The 16,796-nt window shown below is 46.8% G+C and overlaps 1 protein-coding gene across 4 annotated transcripts in view; it reads right to left on the bottom strand.

Moving 5' to 3' along the window:
* The window catches only part of fermt2 (fermitin family member 2), a 45,126-nt gene that overhangs the window by 10,105 nt on the left and 18,225 nt on the right, over window positions 1–16,796 (bottom strand). For 2 of the 4 annotated variants that reach the window (XM_036541880.1, XM_036541882.1), the window contains exons 3-8: window positions 15,735–15,968; window positions 8,277–8,408; window positions 5,776–5,808; window positions 4,222–4,447; window positions 3,689–3,791; window positions 3,143–3,250 (exon numbers count right to left, since the gene is read on the bottom strand). In XM_036541880.1, coding sequence (XP_036397773.1) covers window positions 3,143–3,250; window positions 3,689–3,791; window positions 4,222–4,447; window positions 5,776–5,808; window positions 8,277–8,408; window positions 15,735–15,968 — 836 coding nt within the window. The remainder of the gene's footprint in view (window positions 1–3,142; window positions 3,251–3,688; window positions 3,792–4,221; window positions 4,448–5,775; window positions 5,809–8,276; window positions 8,409–15,734; window positions 15,969–16,796) is intronic. The other 2 variants (XM_036541883.1, XM_036541884.1) reach the window with 1 other exon arrangement.

Genomic DNA, 16,796 nt, shown 5'->3' with positions numbered 1-16,796 from the left:
AAAACCATATATTAATAATATTGATATGAATGTTAACAGCCCTATCTGTGCTAAAGCTCTGCCCCTTCTGGTTACATTATATTATTGTCATTTACCAGATGCTCTTATCCAGAGCGACTTACAAATGTTACAGTTTTTACAGTTTATCCATTTATACAGTTGGATATTTACTGAGGAACCTGTGGGTTAAGTACCTTGCCCAAGGGTACAGTGGCAGTGCCCTGGTGGGGAATTGAACCGGCAACCTTTACAAGCCCTGCTCCTTACCACTATGTCTGACCACAGCATCCTGTGAGGGAACATGACACACATTACGGAAAGACTACTCCAAAATGAGTGGAGTCATGAGCTGACACACCACAGGAGTTCTGAAATGAAGGCGTCGTAGCCTGTGTCACCACCTCAACACTCGGCAAGTCTGAGACATAAGGAGCCTCCTACTAGCCTCTGATGCTGCCCTACTGGGCTAAAGAGCACTCAGCATAACTCCAGGACAAAGAAAGCCACCAAGCAATGCTATCAAGCTAGCTGGCTGCTTCTTTTCAATCATTGCGTTTCTACTGTTTGTAGTTGTTGTATTGGTTGTAGTTTATAGCTGCTTGCAGATGGATAAAGTAATGCTCCATTTTTGCTGGAGGTTTATAGGTTACAGGTTTTTTTAATTAAATGTGAGCGTGCATTCTTCTGAAATGTAACTTGTGGACAGGAATCAAACAAAGCCTGCTTGTTGTCCGCTCACAGCTTGCAAGGCACTTGAAAGGGCCAATTATTGTCATCCATAGGACGTGACACTAAAAGGCCTAGGGTATCAAGTCAAGGAGTGCTTTCAATGTGCATGGACCAATTTTCAACCAGGAATCTTGGCAAACTCACAGCACACTCACAGGAGCTATTAAAAGATTTACACCAGGGTCAAAACTGATGCACTGTAATTCCAGCAAAAGCAAGTAGTAAATATCTAGCTTGCTACTAAACAGGCATTCTCACAAAGAAAATTTCAGATCATGACATGGGGGTACATTTCAAATGACATGCACTTAAGAGTATGGGTACTAACTAGCCTCCTCAGCACTCATTATCAACAACTAATCTTATTAACGCCAGGGGATGGTCAGATTTTATCCTACAAACTACTAACTTCAAGGCTTGGTAGTTTAATAGTTCAAGCTAGTAAACTATAAACTTCAAACTTTTGTGAAAGTGAACCAAAAAGCATTGCAAGAGATGAGGAAAATGAACTGTGTGTGGTGAGCAGAAGGGGTGTAAGTGTGAAGTGGCAGGATGCGGTTTTGGACACAGCTTCTCTGTGGTCCTACTAAACACTGAAGACTGAAAAGAGCCAGCGGGATTGTAGCTGTAATTCCTGTGTGTTGTAGCTCCAAAATGAGGAGCTGTACCATGGAGAAGAGGCTATCATATTCAACACTCTCAAAACCCATCGACCATCAAGAGGAAAGAGAGGTGGGGGGAGTAAGCACAATGCGCCAAGGCTGGCTGAGAAATCTCTCATTTTTTCAGCCCCGAGTCATGCTCTACTCATTCCCCGGGCCTGAGGCAGCGCCTGCCCCTGCTTCCAGCCCGCCTCCACACAGGCACTCATTACCCCGCTGAAATGCCGGAATAATCGCTATACTTAGCCACGCTGACATTTCCAGGTGAAAGGCCCTCTCGTACACACACACACACACACTCTCAGCACAGAATCCCACCCTCGCTGAAACCCAATCTCAATTCCCACTCGTGGAAAGCGCAAAATGACAAGACAGAACAGGAAAGGCTTTTGAAATGACCACACGCTAAGGACAATGTGGAGGAACCTCCTCTGCCCATGGAGCACACTGTGTTAGCTGGTTTTTTTAATCCAGCTGAGCTATAAGCTAATTAAATTTGATTTGTTAGCTGAACACTGCTAAAATTCACTACATAAATTCTTTCTGAACAAAATATGTTACCGATAGGTTTGTACAAACATGAAGAAAGGAAAGTTGACTGTTAAATATATCTTTGTGAATGTCTGACCCTTGAAAAAATTTGGTACAGCTGTCCTAAGTAAGTATAATTAGTTACTCAATTTCTCATTCTAGGCTCCACTGCACAGCTAATTACTCCTAAACAATCACTGTGAACACCAGTTTGTATTACTAATTTGTTTAAGTGACTCAAATGAACACAAATAACTTACAGAAATACCTCACATATATATACTTTTGGTCCAGTAAGCAAATTTCCAACAACCTATATCCGTAACACGGAACTGACAGCCGATATTTAAGTGACGTCAAACACAGATCAGTACACTCTCAACACCTCAAACCAAAGCTAATTAGCCCAGAGCTCAGCTGGAAAGAACACCAGCATATACAGAGGGTCCTGGGGACCAGGACTGGGAAACACTGCACCAGGGGAGAGGCTCTCAGCTAACAATATGTGGTAACTGACACCCAGATGAAAGCGGAGCCCCTTCCTCATCCTGTGCGCGCTGAGGTAGGGTGGCCCCGCCCGCAGATTAGGACTGGGTGGTCCTGCACGGCCCAATTCAGGGGGGTACTCTATATTTACCCTCCGAGTGAGGACAGCGTGGCGTCCCCGGGTCCTGTCAGTCAGCTTTACGAGGGTCAGAAATAGCAGGGCCGCCCAGAGCCAAGGGGGCTCATATCCCACCGGAGACCACCGCCCCCCTCACCTCCTCCTCCTCATTGTTACCCTCATCATCACATTCCTCATGAATAACCACTTATTTTTTCCCCATTAGCATTTCATTAACACCTGCAACTGGCCCACCTGTGAGTCAATCCCAGCAACCCTGTGGCTGTGAGGCTACAGCTCCCTGCCCTATCCCTGTGTTTCCTCCAGACCCGACACCAGGAACAGGGCTGTACTCTACAGCCGCGGCATGAGCTCTCAGAAGGCATCTGGCCCTGATGTTCCCCTCTGGGCAGAAAGCCCATCTAATTCAATAACGGAGCAGCGGGCAGCGTGCCCACAGCAGAGTGCGGGCCGCGGGCTTTCGCGGCGCTGGCTCAGTACGTAATACCAAGAGGTCTGATTAAGAAGGCGTGAGGTCACATTCCGCGCTCGAAAAACCCACCCCTCCTCCCCTTCCCCTTCCCGAGGGGGACTCGGCCACTCCCCCGTCTCTCACCTGCAGGGCGGCGAACATCATCATCTCCTCCTCGGTGCACTCGATCTCCTCCAGCAGGATGGCCCACTTGGCCTGCTCGTACAGCTGGTTCACGCGGATGGCATCGTACTGCAGGAGCGAGAGGGCAATGCTGTTAATATCGCCCTTCCATATCGCCATCCCACGAATGGTGAAGGTACATTACTTTACATTATTGTCATTTAGCAGATGCTCTTATGCAGAGTGGCTTACATATGTTACAATTTCTACATTTTAACTAATTATACAGATGGATATTTACTAAGCATATTGGTTAAGTACCTTCCCCAAGGGTACAGCAGCAAGGTCCCAGTACGGAATCGAACTGGCAACCTTTCAGTTACAAGCCCTGCACCTTACCGCTATGCAACACTGGCACCACTGTCATGTACATGTCAGGGTCCCCCAGGGAGCAAATGGTCATGTTCACACAAAAACAGACCTGTCATGTTTAACCTATGCATTTAATTAGCATGGCTCCGAATAAACTCTGTATTCCGAAGCTGTGAAAGTCGACACGCGTCTCACCTTGGGGTTGAGGTCAAAGAAGCTGTGATACTTGAACCGCAGCAGCAGCACCTCGTTCTCCTTCACGTCCTGCTCCATCAGGGATCTGGAGGAGTCCAGCCACCTGCACGCACAGGAAAAGGGCCATTCATCATTCCAGCACACCGAGGGGGGATGCACAACACAGAGAACCATGAGGGCTCAGTATATGTACAGTTCAGTACAAGTATTTAAATTTGGGGAAGTACCTCGTCCTACCTGACAACAGAACCCAAACCCTTGGAATAGTACGTTACTGTCATTTAGTAGACACTCTTATCCAGAGCAGCTTAAATGTGTTACAATTTTTACATGTTATCCATTTATACAGCTGGATATTTACTAAGGCAATTGTGGGTTAAGTACCTTGCCCAAGGGCACAGTAGCAGTGCCCTAATGGGTAATCAAACCTACAACCTTTTGGTTACAAGCCCTGCACTTTACCACTATGCTACACTGCCGCCCGGAAAAATGGTGTTATGCTGCTATTAGCTAGATGAAGCAAAAGGACTCACCCCTGGTTGATCTTGGCCTTATCCAGGAGGCTCTGGGGCTTGTAGAGTTTGACCAGAATGTCAGGGGAGGATATTGGCTGGCTGACAGCAAGGATGCTGGGATTGCCCTCAGACAGGGGGCTGTCTCCAAACCAGGCTGAAGTGGGGGACAGGGGACTCCCATCCCGAGAATCGTAGGTTGGGGTCATCGTCTTGCTGTACAGCCCAGGACTGGAGTAGATGCTCCCTATAAAGGACACTGGTGTAAATGGTTTGCAGGTGGACAAATTTCACCAAACAATTAAAAAAACTCCAGTGAACATTTCCACAGCAAAAACTTGCAGCTTGTTGGTCACTCCTATGTGATTGGGGGGGGGGACATCTGCCAGTGCAGAATGCGCCAACATGCAAATGCACAGGACGACCACTACCCACATCTCAAAGAGCGGACACAGCACACTACAGCACAGCGAGTGCACACGCACACACACACACACACACACACGTGAGGCAGCGAGGACCCCAGCGGGAGCCTCATAAGACTGTTTGCGTTTCATCGGCCGAGTATGGAAAATGTATTCACTAGCAACACGTCTCCCCCGAGACGGGATCAAATTCCATACTTCAGATGAGAGGAGAGACACACTGCGAACCGTGTTGCTGCGCGTGTGAAACCCCCCACTGGGTAACACGGAAGGTGGATTGATCAGGATCAAGGGCTTTGACGGATGCAGTAAACCCCCCTCCCTCTGTATCTGAGCCCCTGGGTGCAGTGTTTTCTCCCACTGTACCACACAGGGAAGCAAATCAACACTGCAGTGGTGTCAAGGCTGTGGTTCTGGAGGAACAGGAAGTGGTCTGAAGAAGAGGTCATGAGAACAGGGAGCAGGCCAGAGGAACCCATCCCTGTGGACTCGAGGGAGGGTTTCTGAGGTTTGCATAAACACAGGGGCAGGTCAGCTGAAGGTTTCTACTCCCATATGTTCCCTGAGGAATCCCAAACATGCAGAGAAAGCCGATAAGGCTGCCCTCCTCGTGAAAACACAGGCAAGTCTGCCTGATTACACTACCCAGTTTACTTTCAGTCAATATGGAAACAGCCCACTTCTTCCACTTCTTAGAGAATGCCACCCCCCCCTCCCCACCTTCTAATCCATGCACAGGGGACTCGACTTGTAGACCACCCACGTATTACTGATTCAGCAGTTCTTTATGAAAAAAATCCTTCCAATATCATTAATCATAGTTGAGTGGAGTAATCGTTACCACTTATCCAATGTAGTGACTATGGACATGGGTGATGCAAAAAAAAAAAAAAAAAAAAAATGTTCCTGATCAGGGTTTCAGTCATGAATGTTTGTATCTCAGAGGTCCAGCAGGTAATTGTGAGCAGCTTTTAGCAAAACAAAAGCACCTAAGCAGTGCTTCAAAGGGATGTGAGCTTGATTCCTAACAGTCAAAGCCTATCAGGTGACCTGCTCAGCTATTCTTCTATTGGACAAAGCCTGTCAGGTGACCACTCCAGCAGGTGAGGGGGGGAGCAGTGCAGAAAAAGAGAGAAATAGGATGCCTTACCTTTGACCGGTCCGATGTAAATAACCTCAGAGGCTAGAGTAGTGAAGACAAGAACAGCGGGGAAAAGGAAAGACAAGGGGACAGATTAAAGAAATGGAGAGAGAAGAACAGGAGGGATAGACAGGAAAAACACTTGGGCTGCCCACTTTGTGCCCAAATCACCAGTGAAGGAAACTACACTAGCGGAGGAAGTAGCACTGATGGAGTACGACTCTGCTCCGCATACACGTCATCTCCTTCCATCCACTTGCATTCAGAGTCATACAGTACTTGATTCACAGCAGTACATTTAAAACCAGGATGGGCTGAGGTAGAGCCAGAATGGTCCAGCACGTTTTCCCCTATGAAATTAGACTTTGAAACAAAAGAACAGGAGGATGTCCTCGTCCCCTATCACACTGTGGCAAAACTACCAGCCACCTTCGCTTCAAGGGTCCACTCATAAAGTAGACAGCCTTTTAGAGCTGGCTTATCTCTAGCTTTGAGCCAATGATTCTGCAGTGCAAATGGTGTGGTAGTTTGTATGAGGAGTGCACCATTGTGTAAAATGATGTGTCAAATATACTAGTTCACTTCACTGATACAAAAGCTCCAAAAAGGCCATACCTAGCTGCCAGTGTATTTATGCCTCCTGTTTAATTGCTGGAAATACACAGAAAAATAAATGTTTTGTGCTTGACTTCTGAAAGTGGCATTCTATATTTACTTGTGTCCATTATGTTAATAAATCTATTCCATCCATTCATATTGTTTACATAACTACCTCTGAAGAGTGTAGTAGGAAGAGGCTCACATTAGCATAATACACAAGCTGTCAAGACAGCTGACAGACTCTCAAAACAAATATGTTCACAGGAATCTAAAAACTGTCAACTAAAAATACAAACAAAAGTTTTAAGTTAACTTAAAACTCTTAACTTAAAATAAGACTATTATCCATGCACAAAAGTGTACACCATGCATAAAATCAAGTTGCCTAGTGCAACATGAATGGTCCAACACCTGCAATGTGCCAGCATTTCGGCAGCATCAATCTTTGGTTTGCAGAAGAATAATCCACCTTTTTCACACTTTCTTCATACCTGCAATATATGCACTGGCATATTTGTTGTGTGATGTGAAAGGGGCCCCGGAATGAGCTGGCATGACCCAAACACTTAATCTTAAATACAAACAGCAAGCGGTAACAGAGGGTCTTTTCCCAGACAAGGGTGACAGGCTTGCACAACTCAAAACTGCAGGGGAGCTCCTACAGGGGAGGGCCCAGGGCTTCCAGCTAACACCCCCTGCAGCTCCGCCAGCCCTGAGCTGTGGACACACACAGGGGAGATCCAAAGCTCAGGCCGACAGCCTTGATCCTCATCCCACATGTCTGGATGTGAGCCAGAAGCCAGTGTACCCCCCCCCCCCCCCCCACACACACACACACACACACACACACACACACACACACACACACACAAACGCACCGCGCCTGTGAACTCTGAACCACTGAGTGCCGTGCACATCAATCAGCCGCTGCGCCCTATCACCTCCGCTGTAGGACAGGAAGGACTCTACACTATTGAGATAAGCTTCTAGTATGCTACCTGACCTGAAAAGTATGTATTCGGGGGTGAGAACAAAGTCTTTCGATAAAAGTGGGGGGGGAAAAAAGGGGGAGCACGTCAAAGATGAGTTCCATGTAGATTATAAGCCTGTTTCTGATTTTTATCAAGTAGCCCAACCCTTTCCAAGAACGGAGTAAACAGAAGCATCTTAACTTGTTTCCTGTAGGAGGAATAGCTTTCAGTGGCCTGCGCGTGGAAAGTTCAGATCGGCCTCTCCTCCTTTTGATCTCATGAGAAGAAATAAACACTGGAGGAATTAAACATTCTTACTTTAACCTCAGAATGTTTTCTTTTCCATTGTGCGACGGGTGGCCCCACCTCCTCGCTCTCACGTCTAATCAAAGTCACACGTGTTAAATGGGAGTAATGAGGGGAACAAGACCGGGATTGATGGGGGAAGGGGGGCCTGCGGCGCCCCCTCGCCCCTAGGGCTGCGCGCTTATCTGCGGGACGCATGGTCTGGGGAGGACGGGCGGGGCAGGGGTGGGACAATGGACCCCATTCATGACAAATTAGCTGCGATGGTGGCTGAGATGCAGAACTCTGGTATGCCTCCCTCTACAATCAGTTTACTTCATTACGGCAGAGCTCACCACCCAGCCTGGTTTTAAAATGGTAGGGATTTCAGCAGTGACCAGCTATGCGAGGAATCTGAACTACTCGCTCTGTTCAGCCAAGAGAACATGTTACATGTTGACAGACCGCGTTCCAGCCCAAAAGTGGCATTTTCGTATATGAACACTCCACCGTACCATCCTCTCTCCTACTCTTCCCTCCAATCTCACCATTTTACCATTTGAGGCCAGAAAACGTCTCCACTTTGGGTCACGGAGCTGTCCTACACCCGCATGGCTCCGGGACAGGGGGCATTTCGGGTGTGTGCAGGTGTACCTGATCCAGGGGTGAGCAGCGGCCCCTCCAGCTCCAGGACATCCTCCTCCTCTGTCTCCTCCAGCTTTTTCTTCTTCTTCTTGGGATCCCGGGGTTTGCGGAGTAGAGAGAGCTCCTCGGGGTGGCGGATATCTGGAAGGAAGAGGGGTCACAGGGTCATTGTTACAGCACTTAAAGAAACACAAGCCTGGAGAAGCTACTGCGCTGAAGGAAACCTGGCAGCTTGTCTCCTCGTCCGGGTTTACAGATAACGCTTTTGTTTATTTGAAACCTGGCTCTGAATTGGGCCGGTTGATTTACACTGTTGGGTGTAGGGCAGGTCCAGGACTGCAGCACACAGCACCAGCACTGAGTGAGAGCGTGTAGAGGGGGGCAATCACAAACAGCTGTGCACGCTGGATGGAAAAACTCTAAATTCCCAGTTCTCAGGATCCTACAGCCCCTGCCTCCAGAGCATACTCACTCTGTTTTACTCACACACTCACACTCATACATTCACTCACACTCACACACTCACACAAAGAACTATGAAGCCCAACATTGTGATATTCTAACTGAATATTTGGCTGGAAAAATTAATACCACATTACTAGTGTTTATTACTGTCTACTAAATAATTATACATTAGGAGAACAAGAGTCTAAACAGCCAGTCCTCAGCTGAAATAATGCCTTGCAAACGTTTCTAAAAGATTCATGCGATTCAGGCACTGGCAGCAGTTAGCTTTTGCATTTCGCCTCATATCATCCTGTGAAAGAAATCTAGCTAAACAAAACCAAAACATCTGTCAAATGACACTGCAGCAGTTATGAAGCGAAAAAAGGTGGATCACCTCCTCAGTTTGCAACGCAAGTAAATGGCAAATACTAAAGTAATATGCATCTGCCAGAGTAATTAAATTTTTCAACATTTTTGGGATGGTTTGGAGGCAGATGGTGCAACTTTCAGAATGTGTCAAAACCAGGCTGCGTAATATAACCCAGCCCAGCTGTTTTTCTGTAGCCTCCCTCCTCTGGGTTTACACCCAGATTAGGAGGCAGAGTTTGGTACATTCACTTTTTTAAATTAATGCTCACTGTCCAATCCACGCCATTCTCCCCCTCTCCTCCCGCTGTTAAAATCCATCACGCAAGATGGCACAACAGTATTTTCCATTTCACATTAGGAAAATACTACTGTCTCCCTCATTCTCTGTTTTTGACACATCCAGTACAAGGAGAGAGACAGACAGACGCACAGTGTGACTGAATAAAAGAGAGTCAGGGAGAGAGAGAGAGAGAGAGAGAGAGAGAGAGAAAGTGAGTGTGAGTGTGAGTGTGAGTGTGAGTGTGCGTGTGAGTGTGCGTGTGAGTGTGCGTGTGCGAGAGAGAGAGAGAGAGAGAGAGAGAGAGAGAGAGAGAGAGAGAGAGAGAGAGAGCCAGAGGGAGAGAGAATGCAACAGAGAGCTACGTCGCTTGGCGTGGGCTGCTTGTTTAGTTTGTGTTACTAAAGCAAAAGCATTCCAGGGGTTTTAAGGACTACCAGATGGCAGCTCTCTCTCCCTCTCTCCCTCCTTGCACTGTGTTAAAGCGCAAACTCTGCCCTTATACAGCCATGTGAGCACAGCCCAATGCCGGGCCTTGCTGTGCACGGGTGGAGCTCTGCGGTGAAGAGGGGAGGGGCTTCCTGAGCTTTCGACAGGCGTGGTCAGAGAAGGGAGGGGCTTCCTGAAGCTGACAGGGGTGTGGTCAGAGAGGGGAGGGGCAGGGTGATGTACCACCTCTGGCAGGAATGGCTCCAGACTTCTAACTGCTCCCTCAATGTAGAGGTGCTGCTTCACCCTTCCAATAACCACAAGAGATCACCTCTCAAAGTGTCTGCGAGGAAAATAAATCACACGCAAGGGTGTTTTCACATATGCTATGCCACCACTGGCTGCCTGGCATGTTGCTATGTGTTCGTAATAACTGCATTTGAGAGCAATCCAGTTTGTGTGCGTCACAGACCAGACAGTCTCTTAATTTAACTGATCTCGTTCATTGTATATGGCTAGCCTTTAGGAGTACAATGGTTTCATAAGTACCTTGGTACACAAGGTTGCATCTAAAAAGTAAAAAAGGTTTCAAACTTACTAAAACTGTTTCAATAATGCAAACTACACTAAAAACAGGACATGAAATAGACTAAAAGAACTGGCAAAACTGCAGCTTTCCAAAATTATTTTCTGCATTTTTGGAGATTCTTAGATCACAGATTGCTAGCTAGATTTGAATGGTGTCATCTTAACAACGCTCATTTTCAGTGACAGAAAAATGTTGTATGGGGCTGCCTCTATGCACGCTTTTTTCAACATGGGTCTGGAATGAAGACAAAATGAATATGAAAGCAGGCCAGTGGATCTGCTGTTCATCACAGAGACCATGTCCTGCAATGGGGCTGATGTCCAAGATGTTGCAAACAAACAGACCTCAGAGGGACAACTCAACACTGCTACTGTGCTACACATTATGTTTCTCGAAATACAATGCTTGTGTTATACTGTACCTCACGTGTAAGTCGCTTTGGATAAAAGCATCTGCCAAACGAATAAATATAAATGTAAATGTAATGCGAAAAGTAACATGTTAATCTGTACATCTTAATGGTGCAGTGATTCAGTACCATTACTCCTATGAGTGCCAGTTAGCTACCAAACATTAACTTTTCAGGTGTTTCACCAGAAATGTCAATATGCTTTAATAAGCATGAAAACCTCAATTGTCGCTGGCGGACTGGTGACCAATATCACTTAGCCCCCAAAATTTCAATTCAGATTTGTCTGCTAACAATATCGCATTGGATTTGCATTGTTCCTTTGAGATCCTTTAGGTGTTCCCCTGATTATGTGATCTTTTTCTGCTTGTTTAATGCTTAAATACATTGATACAGGCTACCAAAGAACCAACTTACACACACACTACATACTCTTGTACAGTACAGGGCCCATGGTCAACCCACCAGGAGGTACCCTCCTGTCAAAACGGAGGCGAGTGTGGACTACTCCCCAGTGCTACCTTTGGACTTGACCAGCAAATGGACCACTACGCTGACCGTATTCTCACATGACCACTTAAGCAAAACAGCAGGCCGCACCAAGCCCTTTCGCCTTCCAGAGGGGCATAAAAAGTGAAAGCACCCATAAAGGGCCGCAGGTCCGCCCTAGTCAGGGAAAGCACATCCCGCCCTGACATAAAAGCCACTCAGGGAAGGTCAGCATGCCATTTCTCTGCACCCCTGGCACCGCTTCAGTGGCGCAAGGAGGGGGGAACAAAAAAAAGGACAGAAACATTCTTTTCATCGATCAGATGAAAGAGGGAGGAGGAGACAGAATAAATGACGGGAATGCAGACCCCGATGTAGCCTGCCAATGCTGCAGGAGACAGAGATATAGAATGAGCCAGGTGCTGAGAGCCATAGAGGAGAAACGTTGCGCTGCTGTGAAGGATCAGAAACTAATGCGTGATCACAGACAGCCCAGTTCCTCAATGGGGGCTTCGGGATACGAGTCAGATTAAGTTCCAGGTAACAAGGGTTCAGAAAATGCCCTCCACAACAATCAAGTTTAAGAAATCACATCCCCTGACTCACATCCCCTGCATCATAAGATCGTGCTGATGAAAAGGCCTGTTTATTTACGGAGCTCACATTCATATTTCACTCCAAGGAAAAGACTGGAGGTAGATGAGCTCTTATGTTTGGTTTGACATACCAGAGTAAGCTCTCTTTGGATGTACAGAGAAATACATAACCATCTGAAAGTGTTCATCTAGTTGTGTTTAGCAGGGGGTGGGATTGAGGAAAATATCATGGGGTTCCCAAGACGCACAGTCAGCAAGACGCTTGTCCTGAGTGGAGGTTGAGCCCTACAACCCAGTTCTGAACCCAGCCCTGTCATCAACTGCCAAAAACCAGAAGCCCGCAGCAATGGAAAAAAACTGTCTGAATTCTACTGGAAATAAGGCTAGGTAGTTCGACCAGGGACCCCTTTCTTCACTGTGCGCACCCTGCAATTCGTCAGGTGCCTGTATATTGCTCAGCTGATAACAGTAGAGTAGTAGCTGTCCTCCGAAGGGCACCCACTTCAATGTGGTGCACTGCACAAAACAGCCATTGGCTGTGTCCATGTGTTTCGGAGAACTGCATTCGTTTCTCCTTGACGCTCTGACAGAGTGCAGAGGTCATGGTAAGATTAGCCAATGTACAATTTCTGATTCCAAGCAGGGTTGCAAAAAGGAGAAAAAAAGCATTTAAAAAAAGAGAATACTATCACACCCTATAGTCAACTGCCAACACAAAGAAAATGGTACCCAGGACCTATAACTAGGGTGTTTATAGTGCTAAAACAGACTACACTCCACTTCCTAGGAACCCTACGCATCTTTGATAAACACTTCATTTCTGGTAGAAGGTGTGACAAGACTGACCTCAAACACAAATGACAAGCTATATCTCAGCAGAAAGCGGGCGATTAGGACACAACGGCTCAGTTAAAGAATCAGCGTGACTGACATTAACCTTAGATGGCTGGCCGTCAAAATTGGGTTCCATCAAACCTGCATCTAAGTGGCCCCAACAGCTCATCCTTTGTCATACCTCGCGGTTCCAAAGCCGCAAGTCACGCACAAGTCATTCGGAATGACCTAGATCTGCATTCTCTCCCAGCACTGAACTCACACAACCCCCCAGCTTCAAAACACGCACTTCATGATGGGCGAGTTACATCAGAGCAGGTCTACTCAGCACTCTATCAGTCATTCTTCATTTGCAACCACTCAGCTCTGTGCAGAACTGATTGGAGCTGCTGCTTACGCTATTTGATGACCAGCAAAAAACTTACATTCTGTAAGAGGTACAATGCAACAGCAGCTGCAAAAGGATGTTTGCAACTGGTCCTCCATCTGGTCAAGACTAGAAAACATCTCCAGAAGCTGGTGCCTACAATTTCAGCCGTGAATTCCAACTGTTTAGTACAGGAAGTTGTCAAAGATGAAAACAATCAGTTTTCTGTATGGGAAATCTATGAAAAGTTACAGGTACACTTAAGAGTTCATGAGGCAAACAAGCCAGACGCTTCAACATTTGTTTACAAGACTTATTCAAAGGGTTTGTGTAATACTTCGATTTATATGGAGTTAGTCATGAAACCACAGAATTCCATATTAGCTCATTTTACTCCTTAATAAGAAAATAAAGGTTCTTCACTGTGGGCTCCTACTTCAGCTAAGGTGCAAAACAGCAAACAGCCTCATAGAACTGCGGTTGAATTAGATTTTAAGAGCCAGACGTGCTCTCCAGACTAATTTCAGAGGTGGGGAAAAATGCACATGCAGAGCACACGCCCTAATGTTGTGGTGACTCTGGCCTTTTGCTCCCTCACTAGGAAGTGGCAAACGGGCCATTTGCTGCCAGCTGGTCAGGGCTTTGCAGGCCCATGGAAAAGAAAACAGGCCTAAAATGGTTTCCCCCTCACTGCTCTGTCCCCTTCAGTGACACTGGTCTCTGCTTCAAACACAAACATGAGCAGGTTTTCACACCTGACTTGCCCTGTCTAGACTTCATTACATCCCTACAATCTACCCACCCCCACCCCGGCCTACAGTCTGGGTTTCTGCATTCAATTTTCAGAACGAGCAGTTACGCTTGGGGACCCTACGGACGGCACTTAGATTAAAGAATGGATTTTTGCTTTCTTCATGAAAAAGCCTTTTGGATTAAGTTACCTCTCAGTTACTGTTACTTTGTCTGTATATTTAGATTTGCACAAAGCAAGTAACGAAAGTAGGCTTTTCCCCATTGTGAGTCTGGGAACCGAGTGAGGTGGTCAGCCTTCACAATGGAGGATTTTGGAGCTCACCCGAACCAAGAAGCCGCTACTGCGTGACCAAATGATCCAAGTGGAGAGGGAAGTCTCTCCGGGGTGAATCAATCACTTTAGGGCAGAGAAAAATAAATCAGGATTTGAGACGTGAATGTTTGTCTCTCCTGCAGCTGCCCAGAGAATTCAGCTCTCTGTCTGTCTGGATCGCCCGCCAGTTGGACTGGATAAAAACTTCCTGCGCCGATTAGATTTCCAACGTTGTGCTTTTTCGGGTGGGAGGCGGGGGGAGTCACAGGAAATTGCCCAACTAAAAGTCACAGACATACTTTCAGGACACACAGAAGGTCTCCTTTCATCAGCCACGCTACCAAATTTGCTATACTCGCTACCAAGGTGTGCGAAGCCCCCGGTCGTTCGCTTGAAAAAAGAAACGAGGCGGCACCGGCAAGGTACACACAAGTTTAAGAGACATGTGAGGAACACAAAAGGCACTGAGTGGCCCTCGCCAGCCACCGTAACTCATCGGACGACAGTCCGGCACGCGCGCAGTCAGCCAAGATCAATTTGTACTGAAGTTCTCCAAAATTAGAGCAGATTTATCACAGCGGGGGTGGAGGCATTCTGCACTCGGAAGGGGCTGGGGAGGCTGCCGCTGCAGTTTGCTCATTCCCCGAGTGCGACAGCAAAGGCTTCCTTTCAGGCAAAGTTGTTTATTTACATTCCACCGAAGATCCTTGGTACTATTATTTCAAGAAATGGGAGCTAACTCAAAGGAACTGTTTTTCCTACATTTGAGGGGGACGAAAAATCAAAATCAAATTCCCATTTCCAAAATAAAAACAAGGCCACACTACCTGAAGGCCAACATCAACAAAGAAAAGCCATAACTTTTGAGAATCCTTTTTGAAATCAATCCAGCGATAAAAAAATTAAAAAAAATCAGCAGGTACCCCCGAGTACAAACTGATGCACAGCCTAAATAAAACCCTGACACCTGCAGCTTTCAGCCCAGGAGCCAGAGACTGCTGGGCTTCATTTGACCTTTCACCCTACATTCAGCAGGCACTAGCCAAGGCCTCTTACTGACGGGGAATCAGCCTCCGTGTGTTTCTCAGAGGAATGTCAGCAAAATGCAGTTTGGAAAGGCTGCTTACAATATCTGATTGGCTATTCGTGTTTACAAAACAGGATTTGAAATTGTTTTCAAGACCAAGGGCATATCCTCCAAGGCCGTAACAGTCAATCAACACATGACAGAGAATGACGTGGATGCAGATACCCTTTTGTGCATTTGATAAACACAACCAAAAGCCACAGGGGGGAAAAAGGATCAGCAGCACAGTCATGATTATAAGTGAATAGAGAGTTTCCTGGCCAGGGTCTCCACGAAAGACACAAATGGGGGGGGGGGGGGGGGGGGGGGGCTGCTTAGGCAAGTTTAACAACACTAACCAGTTAAAGCAGAGGACCACAACAGCTGAGAAAACTGTAAAATGTGCATAACTATCAAGAGCAAGCACAAAGAGGAGATAGTACAAGCAAAACAAAAGGCAGGGGGTCAAAGATCTCTTGGCTGGACCGGTACCGGCACAGCCAACAGCTCACACGGAGCCTGGACTTACTGAAGGTCTTGCAGATGTCTGACACAGCCTTAAAGACGCGATCCGAGAAGTTGACCTTGACCTTCATGTGCTTCATGTTGGGCAGCTGGAGGCGGAGCAGCTTGTGCTGCGGGGTGAAGAGCAGCCGGGCGTCTGCCTGGATGCCGTACTTATCCAGCGTCCAGTGGGTCTTCAGCAGCCACGTCTTCTTCTTCTCCCACCACAGGGCATGGTCTGACCAGTCCTTCTTCACATCTGCACCAAGAGGAGGGAAAGATGGCGTGAGCTGGGTGAAAAAGGAAAAACCAGGTGCACAAAGGTACACAGAGGAACACACACAGACACACACACATACACACACCTCACCACCTTTCCGTGAACACCACCTTTCCAAAAAACGTGTTTCTCTACATGTTTCTGGTTGAAACAGTATCAGTTTATGGCAAAACATTTTACTATTCTGCACTGAAAATGAATTTTACTATGTGATAATGTGAAGTAATTTCCTCAGCTGCCTGTTTGGAAACACAATGAAACTACAGCACCTAGAGCAGAGAAAAAAAATGAAGCCTGTTGTTTCTCTTCAACATCTTTCAACTCTAGATGTAAACATCATTTCCAATCAATGACAGATCATAAGCTGTCCATTTAGCCACTTTGGCAAACTGACAGTGGTATATTAGAGAAAAACCTAATGCATGCTGGGTGATAGCCATCTGTGTGTACCCCAAGGTGTGACAGTGACACAGCAGTGACAAATGTGACCGGGCAGGGGGTCACATTTCTGGGAAAGGGCTGTAGAGCAGGCCCTCACAAAGCATTTTGGGGGCGGGGATGCAAACAGCAACGTGTGAAAGGTTCACTCACTGAGGGACACCGGAGGGATATCATGTTTAAATGTTCCCTTTTGTTCCCAAATCAAACTTGCACCCAACTGAGCGGAGAAATACCACCTAAATCAGATCCTTTCACTACTCCTGTGGGTCTCCTCTGCCGTACCAGAGGGAGACCTTCAGTCCATGGGCTTACAGGGGAAGCAGTCTCTTTGAACATGCTCATGTGAGAGGTTGAAAAACAAGAGAA

The sequence above is a fragment of the Megalops cyprinoides genome, chromosome 12 (genome assembly GCF_013368585.1).
Source record: "Megalops cyprinoides isolate fMegCyp1 chromosome 12, fMegCyp1.pri, whole genome shotgun sequence".
In the NCBI taxonomy this organism is placed as follows: domain Eukaryota; kingdom Metazoa; phylum Chordata; class Actinopteri; order Elopiformes; family Megalopidae; genus Megalops; species Megalops cyprinoides.
Note: the sequence above shows the minus strand (reverse complement) of the source record. Positions and strands in the feature narration are given on the sequence as shown.